At 45.7% G+C, this 16508-nt stretch overlaps 1 protein-coding gene across 2 annotated transcripts; it reads left to right on the forward strand.

The window, feature by feature from the left end:
* Window positions 1–1365: 1365 nt before the first annotated feature.
* Window positions 1366–15517, forward strand: LOC144483580 (uncharacterized). Of its 2 annotated transcripts, none has more exons than XM_078202215.1 (3): window positions 1366–1536; window positions 2367–2555; window positions 11529–15517. In XM_078202215.1, the coding sequence occupies exon 3, from the start codon at window positions 11756–11758 to the stop codon at window positions 12599–12601; it is 846 nt and encodes a 281-aa protein (XP_078058341.1). In that variant the 5' UTR covers window positions 1366–1536; window positions 2367–2555; window positions 11529–11755; the 3' UTR covers window positions 12602–15517. The 2 variants fall into 2 exon arrangements, with proteins under 2 accessions (XP_078058341.1, XP_078058342.1); XM_078202216.1 differs by having other exon boundaries at window positions 1406–1536; window positions 11534–15517.
* Window positions 15518–16508: the final 991 nt, after the last annotated feature.

Consider the following 16508-nt stretch of genomic DNA (forward strand, 5'->3'; position numbering starts at 1 on the left):
TCTGGTGATTATCCCTTTCACTGTGTAACTAATTCTTATTATTTAATGCATCTGTGCATGTCACAGATATTCCATTTCATTCTTTTTCACATGAGCCCCTCTCCTCTCCATTTGCCTGTAATGTATTACATTTCTAACTTCAGACAGTTCTGATGGGCAGATGTTAATCTGAAATATTTGCTATTAACTGTTTGTCTCTGCAGCAGCTCACTTGTTATGTAATTACAGAACTTCGAAACTAAATTCATACTTCCTGCATTCATACCATTTGAAGTCAGTACGAAGGTTGAGAGGAGTTTTCAGAGAGGTGAGTAAAGTCGTGATCAGTTTCAATGGAGTAAATTGAAAGAAAATGTTTCTGTGAACCACTGGCACGGGTTCATTGTGAATGATATAAAAGAACAAAGAAAACCGTCAGGGAACACATTTGTCGTTACATTGGGCAGCAAATTGCTGTGATCTTGAATATGATGCCTGTAATTGAAGCCAATTAGAATGAAAAGTAAATTCAAAATGTCATTGGACAAATAAGGATAGGAATACATTTTGAGGCTGTATTTTAGATAAGAGGAAGTATTGCACGAAAGGGAGAGGAAATCTCTTTCGGAATGCTGATGGGTTTAAATTTAATTCCTTGTGCTGTTTTATTCAATGTAATGGTGGCCTGTGTAACTTAGTAAGAAGTCTCACAACACCAGGTTAAAGTCCAACAGGTTTATTTGGTAGCAAATACCATAAGCTTTCGGAGCTTGCTGCTCCTTCGTCAGATGGAGTGGTCTCTGTTCTCCAACAGTGCACAGACACAGAAATCAAGTTACAGAATACTAATTAGAATGCAAATCTCTACAGCCAGCCAGGTCTTAAAAGGTACAGATAATGTGGTTGGAGGGAACATTAAACACAGGTTAATGAGATGTGTATTGTCTCCAGACAGAACAGCTGGTGAGATTATGCAAGACCAGGGGCAAGCTGTGGGGGTTACTGATAATGTGACATAAATCCAACATCCCGGTTTAGGCCGTTCTCATGTGTGCGGTACTTGGCTATCAGTGTAACTAACCCAGGAAGAGTTTTAATAACACCAGGTTAGAGTCCAACAGGTTTATTTGGCAGCAAATACCATTAGCTTTCAGCGCTCCGAAAGCTAATGGCATTTGTGACCAAATAAACCTGTTGGACTTTAACCTGGTGTTGTTAAAACTCTTACTGTGTTTACCCCAGTCCAACGCCGGCATTTCAACATCATAATTAACCCAGGATGCAGCGCGCGGGTGAATACGGTCTATCTCATTCAGAATGGTCCGCACGGCGCAGCTGCCGTTCGGCCGCGTCCACGGAAACCGTCTGTCTGCGCGGAGCATGCGCGGTGCGGTTCCCGGAAGTTCAGCGGGGTCGCGCGTGGACGCAGTAATTCCGAGTCAGAGGTCGGAGCAGAGGCGCCCGGGTCCGGCGGACGTGCGGCGAGGGACCCGGGGGAGCGGCATCATGAAGCGGATGGTGCAGCGAGGCCATCCTCACCGCCCCATATGGAACAGTGTGAGTGAGAGGAAACAGAGAGCAGTGGTTAATGGTTGTTTCTCAGACTGGAGGAAGGTTTCCAGTGGAGTTCCCCAGGGCTCGGTGTTAGGAGCCCTGCTCTTCCTGATATATATTAATGACACACACCTTGGTGTACAGGACACAAGCTCAACATTTCCACACGCCACCAAACTTGGAGGCATTGGCAACTGTGAGGAGGAAAGTGGGAAACTTCAAAAGGACACAGGCAGCTTGGTGGAATGGGAGAGAAATGGCAGTGGGGAAAGTTCCAGCACCGATTGCCCCGCGGGTGCCCCTGGGGAGCGTGCCCACTCTCAGTGCCTGGGCAAGTCAGTGTGTTGGATAGAGCGCTTTCTCGGGCGCAGAGAATTGTTTTCATTCATGTGATGTGTTCATCACTGGCTTGGCCAGCATTTATTGCACTAATTTCCCTTGAACTGAGTGGTTTGTTAGGCCATTTCAGAGGGCATTAAAGAGTCAAAAACATACTGTGGGTCTGGAGTCACAGGTCGGCCAGAACAGGTCATGTGGGTGGATTTCCTTTCCTAAAGGGGTATCAGTGAACCAAATGGGTTTTTACAACATGGCCATCATTAGACCTTTAATTCCAGATTTTAATTGAGCTCAAATTGCACACTGTGCTGAGGTGATAATCAGTTCCCATTGAATTGCACTGGACCTCTGGGTCACTCATCCAGTGACAATACCACTACACCATTACCTCCTCATGTGGGAACTGTGACCGCCACGAGCAGATATCAGCAAGTAGTTTATTGCAGGCTGATTCTCAGTGAGCTGAAACATGAACTCTGTTTCTCTCTCCACAGATGCTGCCTGATCTGTTGTGTATTCCAGAATTTTCACCTTGTTTCAGATGTCCAGCGTCCACATGATTTCACCTGTGAATTATTGCAGCTGTTGCTCAGAAAACTGAGGCCTGAAATAGACAAATTAAGAGCGATTTTGAATCAAGCTGGATGTTGGTTTTGGAATTCGGCCCCTCAGTTTCTGTGAAGGTATGTTTTTGTTTGGGTGACTTTGGTCTGTAGAAGCAGGAGAAAGTGATGGGTTTAATTCTGAGTAAATTTGAGAGCAGTCGGGTCAAAACACTTCTGATCAAAGATCATTAACTGTGTCTTGTACAGTTAAAGAAACATTGCACACTCGCATACAATAAGTGTTGGACAGAGAATCAATTCCACATTGAAATGCAGGATCAGACTGAGTTAATTCCACACTGAAAACTGTAACAGAGACTGAGAAAAGGAGTTACTCCCACACACACACTACCAGAACATAAGAAAAAGGAGCAGGAGAAGGCCATTCAGCCCATCAGGCCTGTTCTGCCATTCAGTAAGATCATGGCTGATCTGATTGTGGCCTCAACTCCACTTCAGTACCTGTCCCCATAACCCTTGATTCTCTTGTAGCTCAAAAATCTGTCTAACTCAAGATTGAATCTATTCAATGACAAAAATTAAGGTTCCCTTAAAATAAGTAATTCCTCCTAATCTCCATCTTAAATTGGAGATGCTTTATCTTTAAACGGTGCCTCTAGTTCCAGTTTCCCCCTACACATTGCAACATCCCACTCAGCATCTACACTGTCAAGCCCTTGAGAATCTTATATGTTTTAGTACGATCCTCGCTCATTCTTCCCCACTGAAAATTGGCCAGACTTGTTTAACTTTTCCTCATAAGGGAACTCCTTCATCTCAGGAATCAGCTTTCACTCGCTACAGTTTGCTAAGCTGACAGTGACCCACTTCCATATACTAACAGACACTGACACAGACATTATTATCAATTGATTGAGTCAATTCCACATCTACACACAGTAATAGAGATTGACAGAGTGTTAATGCCACACTGCAGTAAAGGATAAAGAATGGAGAAGAGTTAATTCCAGCTTCATGTCCAAATCAGAGATGAACAGTGTTAATGCCCCATTCACATACAGTAATAGAGAATAACAGATAGAGAATTAATTCTATATTCACATACGCGAACAAAGATGGACAGAAAGGTAATGGCGATATTCAGCACAGTCCCAGATGATCATCGGCTGCTCTCTCCTTTCATGAATATCCTCAGCTGGTACCGGAATATGAACCCACGCTGTTGGGGTTGCTCTGCATCACGGTCCCGCTGTCCAGCCAACTGAGCAAATCAACCCCCAGGGTAGGACAGAGAACAAAGAAAATTACAGCACAGGAACAGGCCCTTCGCCCTCCAAGCCTGCACCGACCATGCTGCCCAATTTAACTAAAACCCCTACGCTTCCGGGGACCATATCCCTCTATTCCCATCTCATTCATGTACTTGTCAAGATACCCCATGAGAGGTAATTGCAAACTGAAACACAGGAACAGAGACTGGCGAATCAATTTAATTCCACACTCACTTGCACTAATACAGGCTTATTATTAATAATATTATTAATAATAATATTAATAATTTATGAGATGGGAATAGAGGGATATGGTACCCAGAAGCGTAGGGGGTTTTAGTTAAATCGGGCAGCATGGTCGGTGCAGACTTGGAGGGCCGAAGTGCCTGTTTCTGTGCTGTAATTTTCTTTGTTCTTTGTTCTCTGTCCTACCCTGGGGGTTGATTTGCTCAGTTGGCTGGACAGCGGGACCGTGATGCAGAGCAACCCCAACAGCGTGGGTTCATATTCCGGTACCAGCTGAGGATATTCATGAAAGGAGAGAGCAGCCTATGATCATCTGGGACTGTGTTGAATTTAGCCATTACCTTTCTGTCCATCCTTGTTAGCGTCTGTGAATATAGAATTAATTCTGTATCTGTTATTCTCTATTACTGTATGTGAATGGGGCATTAACAATCAGAGAATTAATCCATCCTCAAATAAACTGACAGGAAGAAACTCACTGTAGTTCCTCCCTGAAATACAGTAACAGAGACTGACAGAGTGAATCGTGCTCTCATGTACAGATTGACAGATAGCGGGAATGAGTTAACTCCACATTCTCATACAGTAACAGAGATGGACAGATAGAGTGTGAATTCCACACTCTAATGGTTCTCACTTGAAGAATTCTTCTGACATGTATAGAGTCATAGAGGTTTACAACATGGAAACAGGCCCTTCGGCCAAACTTGTCCATGCCGCCCATTTAAAAAAAAAAACTCAAGGTAATCCCAATTGCTCGCATTTGGCCCATATCCCTCTATACCCATTGTACCCATGTAACTATCTAAATGCTTTTTAAAAGACAAAATTGTACCCGCCTCTACTACTACCTCTGGCAGCTTGTTCCAGACACTCACCACCCTCTGTGTGAAAAAATTGCCCCTCTGCACACTTTTGTATCTCTCCACTCTCACCTTAAATATATGCCCTCTAGTTTTAGACTCCCCTACCTTTGGGAAAAGATATAGACTATCTAGCTGATCCGGGCCCCTCATTATTTTATAGACCTCTATAAGATCACCTCCTACGCTCCAGAGGAAAAAGTCCCAGTCTATCCAGCCTCTCCTTATAACTCAATCCATCAAGTCCTGGTAGCATCCGAGTAAATATTTTTTGCTCTCTTTCGAGTTTAATAATATCCTTTCTATAATAGGGTGACCAGAATTGCACACAGTATTCCAAGTGTGGCCTTACCAATGTTTTGTACAACTTCAACAAGACATTCCAAGTCCTGTATTCAGTGTTCTGACCAATGAAACCAAGCATGCCGAATGCCTTCTTCACCACTCTGTCCACCTGTGACTCCACTTTCAAGGAGCTATGAACATGTACCCCTAAATCTCTTTGTTCTGTAACTTTCCCCAATGCCCGACTATTAACTGAGTCAGTCCTGCCCTGGTTCAATCTACCAAAATGCATCACCTCACATTTGTGTAAATTAAACTCCATCTGCCATTCATCAGCCCACTGGCCCAATTGATCAAGATCCCCTTGCAATTGGAGATAACTTTCTTCACTGTCCACTCTGCCACCAATCGTAGTGTCATCTGCAAACTTACTAACCATTCCTCATATATTCTCATCAAATCATTGAGAGAAATGACAAATAACAGTGGACCCAGCACAGATCCCTGAGGCACACCGCTGGTCACAGGCCTCCAGTTTGAAAAACAACTCTCTACAACCACTGTCTGGCTTCTGTCAAGAAGCCAATTTTGTATCCAATTAGATACCTCACCCTGGATCCCGTGAGATTTAACCTTATGCAACAACCTACCATGCGGTACCTTGTCAAAGGACCTTGCTAAAGTCCATGTAGACAACATCAACTGCACTGCCTTCATCTACCTTCGTGGTTACCCCTTCAAAAAACTCAATCAAATGGCCTCTTCATTGTTTCATTATACTTTCTATCTTCCTCATCCTCAAAGGAGCCCTGGCTTTGGTTCCCCTCCCTTTCACCCTGATTGGAATGTACCGAGTCTGTACCTGAAACATCTCCTGAAAGATCACCCATTGTTCTGTTACAGTTTTTCCTGTCAGATTTTGGCTCCAGTTTACTCTGGCTCAATCCCAGCTCCTCCCATTGAGGTTAGTCCTCTTCCCATTCAGAAGTGCTCCTTTAGATTGTTCCTTGCTAATATCAAGCTTGTGACACAATGATCACTGTTACTCAAGTGACCACCTCCAGACACTTGGATCATGTGGTCAACCTTCCTGTCAGTCTGTGTGAGAATGGAATTAATTCTGTATCAACAATGAATGATCTGCCGATAGATTTGCTGCTCTATTTCCTTCTCACCACACCTACCTTTTACCCTTCTCTCTATTCTGTTCACATTGTATTGAATAGTAATCGCCCGGTTCTCTCCATTCCCAGACCGCATTTTCAACATTGACACTCTCTTGTGTTCCTATGTGGCTATTTGTGCTTCTAACTCACCAACCTTATTCACCAGACTGTCCACTATGTTACCAAGATTGCTGGCATAGTGGACAGTGAAGAAGGTTATCTAGGATTGCAACAGGATTGTGATCAATTGGGCCAGTGGGCTGACGAATGGCAGATGGAGTTTAATTTAGACAAATGCAAGGTGATGCATTTTGGTCGATCGAACCAGGGCAGGATTTACTCTGTTAATAGTAGGTCGTTGGGGAGAGTTATAGAACAAAGAGATCTCGGGGTACAGGTTCATAGCTCCTTGAAAGTGAAGACACAGGTGGACAGAATGGTGAAGAAGACATTCAGCATGCTTCCTTTCATTGGTCAGAATATTGAATACAGGAGTTGGGACGTCTTGTTGAAGTTGTACAAGACATTGATCAGGCCACACTTGGAATACTGTGTACAGTTCTGGTCACATTATAGAAAGGATATTATTAAATAAGAAAGAGTGCAGAAAAGATTTACAGGATGCTACCGGGACTTGATGGTTTGAGTTATAAGGAGAGGCTGGATAGACTGGGACTTTTTTCTCTGAAGCGTACGAGGCGGAGGGGTGATGTTATAGAGTGTTATAAAATAATGCGGGGCAAAGAGCAGCCAGATAGTCAATATCTTTTCCCAAATGTAGGGGAGTCTAAAACGAGAGGGCAGAGGTTTAAGGTGAGAGGGGAGAGATATAAAAGGGTACAGAGGGGCAATTTTTTCACCCAGAGGGTGATAAGTGTCTGGAACAAGCTGCCAGAAGTAGTAGTAGAGGTGGGTTCAATTTTGTCTGTGAAGAAGTGTTGAGACAGTTACATGGGTAAGATGGGTATAGAGGGATATGGGCCAAATGCAGGCAATTGGGACTAGATTAGGGGGTTAAAAAACGGGGTGGTATGGACCAGTTGGGCCAAAGGGCCTGTTTCCATGCTGTAAACCTCTGACTCGATGACACTTTGTGTGATTACACACATGCTTTCCAAACCTATCCTTGTATTCCACTGAGATTCCTTCTTCATCTACTCCTACCTTATATGATTTGATTTATTATTTTCACGTGTATGAGTATACAGTGAAAATTACTGTTTCTTGCGCACTATATAGACAAAGCATACCTTTCATAGAGAAGGAAAGGAGAGAGTGCAGAATGTAGTCATAGCTAGGGTGTAGAGAAAGATCAACTTAATGCAAGATAGGTCCATTCAAAAGTCTGGCAGCAGCAGGGAAGAAACTGTTCTTGAGTCAGTTGGTCCGTGACCTCAGACTTTTCTATCTTTTTCCCAATGGAAGAAGGTGGAAGAGATAATGTCCGGGGTGAGTGGGGTCCTGAAATCTGCTGGCTGGCAGCAGGAAGCGTATAAATGTGAGGTGATTCATTTTGGTAGGACTAATTTAAATGTGGATTACAGGGTCAAAGGTAGGGTTCTGAAGACTTTGGAGGAACAGAGAGATCTTGGGGTCCATATCCACAGATCTCTAAAGGTTGCCACTCAAGTGGATAGAGCAGTGAAGAAGGCCTATAGTGTGTTAGCTTTTATTAACAGGGGGTTGGAGTTTAAGAGCCGTGGGGTTATGCTGCAACTGTACAGGACCTTGGTGAGACCACATTTGGAATATTGTGTGCAGTTCTGGTCACCTCACTATAAGAAGGATGTGGAAGCGCTGGAAAGAGTGCAGAGGAGATTTACCAGGATGCTGCCTGGTTTGGAGGGTAGGTCTTATGAGGAAAGGTTGAGGGAGCTAGGGCTGTTCTCTCTGGAGCGGAGGAGGCTGAGGGGAGACTTAATAGAGGTTTATAAAATGATGAAGGGGACAGATAGAGTGAACGTTCAAAGACTATTTCCTCGGGTGGATGGAGCTATTACAAAGGGGCATAACTATAGGGTTCGTGGTGGGAGATACAGGAAGGATATCAGAGGTAGGTTCTTTACGCAGAGAGTGGTTGGGGTGTGGAATGGACTGCCTGCAGTGATAGTGGAGTCAGACACTTTGGGAACATTTAAGCGGTTATTGGATAGGCACATGGAGCACACCAGGATGATAGGGAGTGGGATAGCTTGATCTTGGTTTCAGATAAAGCTCGGCACAACATCGTGGGCCGAAGGGCCTGTTCTGTGCTGTACTGTTCTATGTTCTATACAGAGTCAATGGATGGGAGGCTGGTTTGCGTGATGGATTGGGCTACATTCACAACATTTTGTAGTTTCTTGCAGTCTTGGGCAGAGCAGGAGCCAAACCAAGTTGCGATACAACCAGAAATAATGCTTTCTGTGGTGCATCTGTACCAGAAGGACGTGGAGGCATTGGAGAGAGTGCAGAGAAGGTTTACCAGGATGTTGCCTGGTATGGAGGGTCTTAGCTATGAGGAGAGATTGGGTAGACTGGGGTTGTTCTCCTTGGAAAGACGGAGAATGAGGGGAGATCTAATAGAGGTATACAAGATTATGAAGGGTATAGATAGGGTGAGCAGTGGGAAGCTTTTTCCCAGGTCGGAGGTGACGATCACGAGGGGTCACGGGCTCAAGCTGAGAGGGGCGAAGTATAACTCAGACATCAGAGGGACGTTTTTTACACAGAGGGTGGTGGGGGCCTGGAATGCGCTGCCAAGTAGGGTGGTGGAGGCAGGCACGCTGACATCGTTTAAGACTTGCCTGGATAGTCACATGAGCAGCCTGGGAATGGAGGGATACAAACGATTGGTCTAGTTGGACCAAGGAGCGGCACAGGCTTGGAGGGCCGAAGGGCCTGTTTCCTGTGCTGTACTGTTCTTTGTTCTTTGTTCTTTAGTTGGTGAGAGTCGTAGCTGATGTGCTAAATTTCTTTAGTCTTCTGAGAAAGTAGAGGCGTTGGTGGGGCTTTCTTAACTATAGTGTCGGCATGGGGGGGACCAGGACAGGTTGTTGGTGATCTGGACACCTAAAAACATGAAGCTCTTGACCATTTCTACTTCGTCCCCGTTAATGTAGACAGGGACATGTTCTCTCTTAGGCTTCCTGAAGTAGATGACAATCTCCTTCATTTTGTTGACATTGGGGGACAGATTATTGTCACCGCACCAGTTCACCAGATTCTCTATCTCGTTCCTGAACTCTCTCATCATTGTTTGCGATCTGGCCCACTGCGGTGGTGTCGTCAGCAAACTTGAAAATCGAATTGGAGGGGAATTTGGCCACACAGTCACAGGTGTATCAGGAGTATAGTAGGGGGCTGAGAACACAGCCTTCTGGGGCACCAGTGTTGGGGATGATCGTGGAGGAGGTGTTGTTGCTTATTCTTTCTGATTGTGATCTGTGGGTTAGGAAGTTCAGTATCCAGTCGCAGAGAGAGGAGCCGAGGTCCAGGCCACGGGGCTTGGAGATGAGTTTTGTAGGAATAATGGTGTTGAAGGCTGAGCTGTAGTCAATAAATAGAAGTCTGCTGTAAGTGTCTTTGTTATCGAGGTGTTCCAGGGCTGAGTGCAGGGGCAGGGAGATGGCGTCTGCTGTGTCCTGTTGCGCTGGTAGGCGAACTGTTGTGCATCCAGATAGTCTGGGAGGCTGGAATTGATTTGTGCCATGTCTAATCTTTCGATGCACTTCCTAATGATGGATGTCTGAGCCACTGGATAATGGTCATTGAGGCACGCTGCTGAGCTTTTCTTTGGTACTGGGATGATCCTCGTCGTCTTGAAGCAGGTAGGGACCTGAGATTGTTGTAAAAAGAGGTTGAAGATGTCTGCGAATGCCCCTGCCAGCTGATCCATGCAGGATCTGAGTGCTTGTCCGGGTACCCCATCCGAGGCAGTCACTTTCCTTGGGTTGACCTCTGAGAAAGCTGCTCTGACATTTGCAATGGTGACCTCGGATACAGATTCATCTCAGGCTTCCAGGGTGGAGGGCGTGCTCTCGCTGACCTCTTGCTCAGAGCGGGCACAGAATGCATTGAGCTCATCAGGGGGGCGTGCGTTGGAGCCGGTGATTTTCTTTTTCTTTCTCCAGATATTCCTCTTTTCCACTTCTACATAATGGTGCCCATCCCCTGCCAGTTCAGTTCAAACCCTCCTCGTCCACATGAGTGACCCTCTCCATGAGGACACAGGCATTGAGTACAGAACCATGCAAGTTATGCTGAGCCTTTAGAAAACTCTGATTGGATCACAGCTGAAGCATTGAGTCCAGTTCTGCTCAGCACACTTGAGGAAACATGTGACGGTGGTTCAGCGGGTGCAGAGGAGATTGACCAGAATGGTTTCAGCAATGAGAGATTTTAGCCACAAAGTTAGGTTGCAGAAGCTGGGGTTGATCTTTTTGGAGCAAAGCAGATTGAGAGAGAGATCTGATAGAGGTGGACAGGATTATGGCTGGTGTGGTTCAGGTAGACAAAGAAAAGCTGATCCCATTCACTGATAGTATAAGGACGAGGGGGCACAAGTTGAAGGTTTTGGAAGAGACAGAAAGGGGATGTGTGGAAGAACTTCTCATGCAGCGAGTGACAACCTGGAAGTTGCTGTCTCTGAGGTTGGAAGCCGAGATGATGAATTATTTCAAAGAGGAATTTGGAGGGACATTTGAGGGAAATAAACTTGTCGGGCTATGGGGATAGAGCAGGAGAATGGGACTGACTGGATTGCTCCACGGAGAACCAGCATGGACTGGATGTGGCGAATGGCCTCCTTCCATACGGTAATGACTCTAGTTCCAGTCTCCCCTGGTTTGCTGTGATTGGACAGTGAAGATTGGAAGCAGAGGCAGACAGTCAGGATGTGGGGAGTTAGACAAAGAGCAGCTCTTGCAGGCACCAGGTGAGAACGAGGATGGACACATTTTAAACAGAGACTGTTTGGTTTTGATTACGATCTGGTTAATCACACCGGAGCAATGAATGGAAACATGAACATTACAAATGTCCCTGCTCCATCCGGTTATCCCATTCATGGAGCAGAGCAGGGTTTCAGTTCTATCTGAATGTCATTGAATTATTGTAGCGCCTACCGCCACTGATCATGCATCCCGTACACAGACACTGAGGCCTGCAGTCACACATTGACAATGTTTGTATCACTGGGGTTCCTTTGTGGCTGTTCATTATGATTATGTAGTGAGATTTATAAATTACTAAAACTGCTCTTTTAAATTTATTTGCAAGACCAGAGATCCTCTGACCTCGGAAGGAAGACCCCGACCTGGCAGTGACCCGGAGAACCCGAACACGTGGACCCAGCTGTGACTCCAGAGACCCCATCCACTAACCGGCCTTCAACCCGTCCACGCCCGGAGTGTGGTGTGAACACCCTCCAAACTCAAACCGCAGCCCGACAGCGACCCGGAACTCCCGACCGCTCAGACCCGACTGCCGACGCAGGAACCGTGACCATGGCAACAAATCCTCCACCCCCACACCAACCAAAGCGGAAACAGGATACAGCTACACCCTTGATCCCACAGACTAAACACCGTCTCACAGGCACGACAGGAAGCAGCCACCCCAGGAAGCGTGGGAAACGCGCAGGCTTGCAGGTGAGACTGAAACAATGTGGTTCCAAGGCCCCCCTCCCCAGCTTACTCCTGGCAAATGTTCAATCTCTGGAACACAATCTCGATGAACTTAAAACCAGACTCACTTTTCAAAGGGAACTGAGAGACTGCTGTGTGCTCTGTTTCACGGAGACACAGACCACACCTGCTTCACCTCAGGGCTTCTCCATCCACCGAATGGACCGTACAGCGGCCTCAGATAAGGCTTGCGCAGGTGGCGTCTGCCTTCTAATCAACACCTCTTGGTGCTCCGGTGTCACAACACTGGCGAGTTTCTGCTCCTCGGACCTAGAATACCTGACGCTGAAATGCTGCCCCGACAACCTTCCACGGGAGTTCACCTCTGTTATCCTGACAGCAGTTTACATTCCACCCCAGGCAGACATGAAGGTCGCGCTGGATGAAATATCTACCACCACAAACAGCCTTGAGACAAAATATCCCGAGGCCTTGTTCATCGAGGCCGGGGACTTCAACCAGGCCAATCTCAAGAGTGTCCTACCAAGGTACTACCAACATGTCACCTGTCCCACCAGAGGCCCAAACATCCTCGACCACTGTTACACAAAAATCAAACATGCCTATCGTTCTATCACCCGCCCAAACTTTGGCAAATCAGATCACAAGGCTGTGCTCCTGCTCCCAGCTTACAAGCAAAAAACTGAAGCAGGAGAATCCGATTAAAGAAAGTCACGCGTTGTTGGTCTGAGGAATCGGTGATCTCCTACGTTACTGCTTCGAGTCAATGCACTGGTCAATATTTAAAAACTCTGCAAGCACCCTGAATGAGTACGTCATTACAGTAACTGACTTCATGAGTAATTGCATAGAAGACTGAGCCAAAGACGCAAATCCATGTTTTTCCCAACTGGAAAGCATGGATGAACAGGGATATCCACTGCTTCCTGAAGTCCAGGTCCGAGGGGTTCCAGTCAGGTGACCCTGAACTGTAAAGAAATCCAGATGTGATCTACAGAGAACCATCAAAGATGCCAAGTGCCAGTACCGGACCAAGCTAGAGTCCTCGGCTCGCCACATGGACTCCCACCGTTTATAGTAAGGTCTGAAAGACATAACAGGCTACCAGATGAAGGAATGTAGAATTGCCAGCGACAATGCCCCTCTCCCTGATGAGCTCAATGCATTCTGTGTCTGTTTTGAGGAAGAGCGAGGATGCCCTCCACTCTGAAAGCCTTGGCCGAACCTGTATCCGAGGTCACCATCACAGACTTCAGATCAGCCTTCTTGAAAGTCAACCCACGGCAAGCGACTGGCCTGGATGGGGTACGGGGACAGGCACTCGGATCCTGCGTGGACCAGCTGGCAGGGGTATTCGCAGACATCTTTAACCTCTCCTTCCACCAATCTGAGGTCCCTATCTGCTTCAAGAAGATGACATCATCCCTGTACCAAAGAAAAGCCAGGCATCGTGCCTTCATGACTATTGCCTGGTAGCTCTGACATCCATCATTATGAACTGCTTCGAAAGGTTAGTCATGGCACGGATCAGCTCCAGCCTCTCAGATTGCCTGGATCCACTACAGTTCACCTACTGCCGCAACAGGTCCACTGTCGATGCCATCTTCCTGACCGTACACTCAACCCTGGAACACCTGGATAATAAAGACTCATGTCAGATTCCCATTTATTGACTACAGCTCAGCCTTCGACACCATTATTCCCACAAAACCCATCTTCAAACTCCATGGCTCGGGTTTGGCTCCTCCCTCTGTGACTGGATCCTAGACTTCCTAACCCACAGACCGCAATTAGTAAAGATAAGCAACGACACCTCCTCCACGATTATCCTCAACACCAGTGCCCCACAAGGCTGTATCCTCAACCCCTTACGATGCTCCTTCTCCCCTTATGACTGTGTGGCCAAATTCCGCTTCAAATCTATTTTCAAGTTTGCTGATACCACCATAGTGGATCGGAGCTCAAACAATGATGAGACGGACTATGGGAATGAGACAGAGAATCTGGTAAATTAGTGTGACGGCAATAATCTCTCCCTCAATGTCAACCAGACAAAGGGGATTGTCATTAACTTCAGGAAGCAGAGTGGATGACATGCCCCTGTCTACATCAATGGGGATGAAATGGAAATTGTTGAGAGCTTCAGGTTTCTGGGTGTCGAGATCACCAATAACTTGTCCTGGTCCTTCCACCCTGACACTATAGTTAAGTAAGACCTCTAATTTCTCAGGAGGCTAAGGAAATTCAGCATTTCCGCTATGACTCTCACCAAGTTTTACAGATGCACCATAGAAAATACCCTTTCCAGATGTATCACAGCTTGGTATGGCTCCTGCTCTTACCAAGACCGCGTTAAACTATGAACAGTTCTTATAGTAGCCCAGTCCATCACACAAACCAGCCTCCCATCCATTGACTCCGTCTGCACGTCCCATCACGTCAGAAAAGCAGCCAGCATCATCAAAGACCCCCACGCACCCCGGACATTCTCTCTTCCACCTTCTTCCAACAGGAAAAAGATACAAACGTCTGAGATCATGTACCAACCAACTCAAGAACCGCATCTTCCCTGCTGCCATCAGACTTTTGAATGGACCTGCCTTATATTGATCTTTCGCTACAGACTAGTTATGAATGTAACACTACATTCTGCACTCTGTCATTTCTTTCTCCCCATGTACTCTATGAATGGTATGCTTTGCTTGTATAGCGCACAAAAAAAAATACTTTTCACAGTATGCCAATACATGTGACAACAGTAAATCAAATTGAAAAAGGGCTGTGTATTATTCCCTCACCTGTAATTGGGTTACAATGTGTAAATTATTCCTGACAGGCAAATCATTGAATCAATCAAGGTTAGTTTGAAGTTTCCTCACCTGAGTCGCAATGAACAGTGCAGCGAGCTCCTCACACACACTATGTCTGTTCTCTCAGAGTGCATCAGTTCCACAGTCTCAGGCAGCAGAACCGGTTGCAGAGACACATTTTCAATCCAACAATCAATCAGAGCAGGAGAGACAGACATTGTTTCCATGTCATCCCAAGTCAGTACCACTGACAGGTAGATACATAAATCCCAGTCCAAATTCTCACCCGCTATCAGATTGTCAGTGTGTCAGTCCTACAATATTGTAGCATTAGTTGCAATTCAATTGAATACCAGATAGAACTGAATGATAGTATAATCTGAGACACACACTGATTATTATAATAAGGATACATATAAATTGGTGCAAACTGAGATACAGATCACATACCTGACTTATACGCGGAGGGTAGAAATTGTAATAATTCTCACAGTCAAACTGAGTTCAACATTCAAGTATAAAGTTCTCCCAAACAGAGTGAATGATGAAGGCATCAATTTGATTGTTAAAATGTGAATTACACTTACCTTTACTTAACAATGGCGTGTTAGATGAAAAGATGCATGATCCTCCACAATTGTGCTCACACAGAAAGTGATTTAATACAAGGCAAAAATTAGAATTAAAAAAAAAACCTGCAGCATCAATGGCCTGTTTCTGTGCTGAAATTTCAATGTGGAATGAATCCAGACTGTTAAACTGTCCCAGAGCCTGCGGTTATGTAATGAATCCCACACTCAGAGTAACAGTGACTGACAGATTCAGAATCATTCTCCAGCACATGTCCATTAACAGACACTGACAGACACAGACTGTTACTGAACTCACTGACAGCACCTGAGCCTGATCCTGAATGACACGAATCAGTCTGACACACAGATATGGTACTACTGATAGAGTCCAGAAATCATCACAAACCCACATAGACTGATGAATGTGCCCAGACGACACACCCCATATTAAACAAAGGGAGTTACAGACCCACATTTTCTTACAGATTTTCCACATTCCCATAGAGAATCACTGAATTTTACTAAAATAATCCTACACTCATATCCAGCAGGAGGTCCTGGCAAACACAGAATGAGTTCCATATTCGCATCCAGCACCAGTATCTGACAGAGGTAGTCAACGCAGTCAAACAGCCCTCTTCACCCCCCCCCCCCCCCCCACCCACACACACACACACACTATTTGCACAACTGAAAGAAGCCACTTGGCCTGTCAAATCTGTACTGACTCTCCAAGTGAGTAACGCACCTTGTTCCATCCATCCACCTTCTCCCCACATCTCTGCACATTCTTCCTTTTCAGGAAATAATCCAATTCTTTCTTGAATGCCTTGATTGAAGCTGCCTCTAGCGCACTGTCAGGCCCCACATCCCAGATCATAACCACTCGCTGCATGAAAAAGTTTCTCCTCATGAATCTATTCCTTCTTTTCCCAATTTCCTTAAATCTGTTCCCTCTGCTTCTCAATCCTTCCCACAATGGGAACAGTTTCTTCTCTACCTACTCTGTCCAGATTCCACCTTATTCTGAATATTGTTATTAAATCTCTTTTCAACCTTCTCAGCTCCAAGGAAAGTGGTTCCAACTTTACTAGTTGATCTCAGGAACTGAAGTTCTTCATCCTTCACAATGTGTCTCATTTACACATGCTCGAGGCTACACACATTCATATGGAGGGCCCTGTTCTCCACAGGCAAAAGGAACGTGTCCAGGCACTGTGCCTATGTTGA

The sequence above is a fragment of the Mustelus asterias genome, unplaced genomic scaffold, assembly GCF_964213995.1.
Source record: "Mustelus asterias unplaced genomic scaffold, sMusAst1.hap1.1 HAP1_SCAFFOLD_76, whole genome shotgun sequence".
Lineage (NCBI taxonomy): Eukaryota > Metazoa > Chordata > Chondrichthyes > Carcharhiniformes > Triakidae > Mustelus > Mustelus asterias.

Coding starts and splice junctions, on each gene's coding strand:
- LOC144483580 (XM_078202215.1), top strand. CDS start 11,756: ATGGCAACAAATCCTCCACCCCCACACCAACCAAAGCGGAAACAGGAT.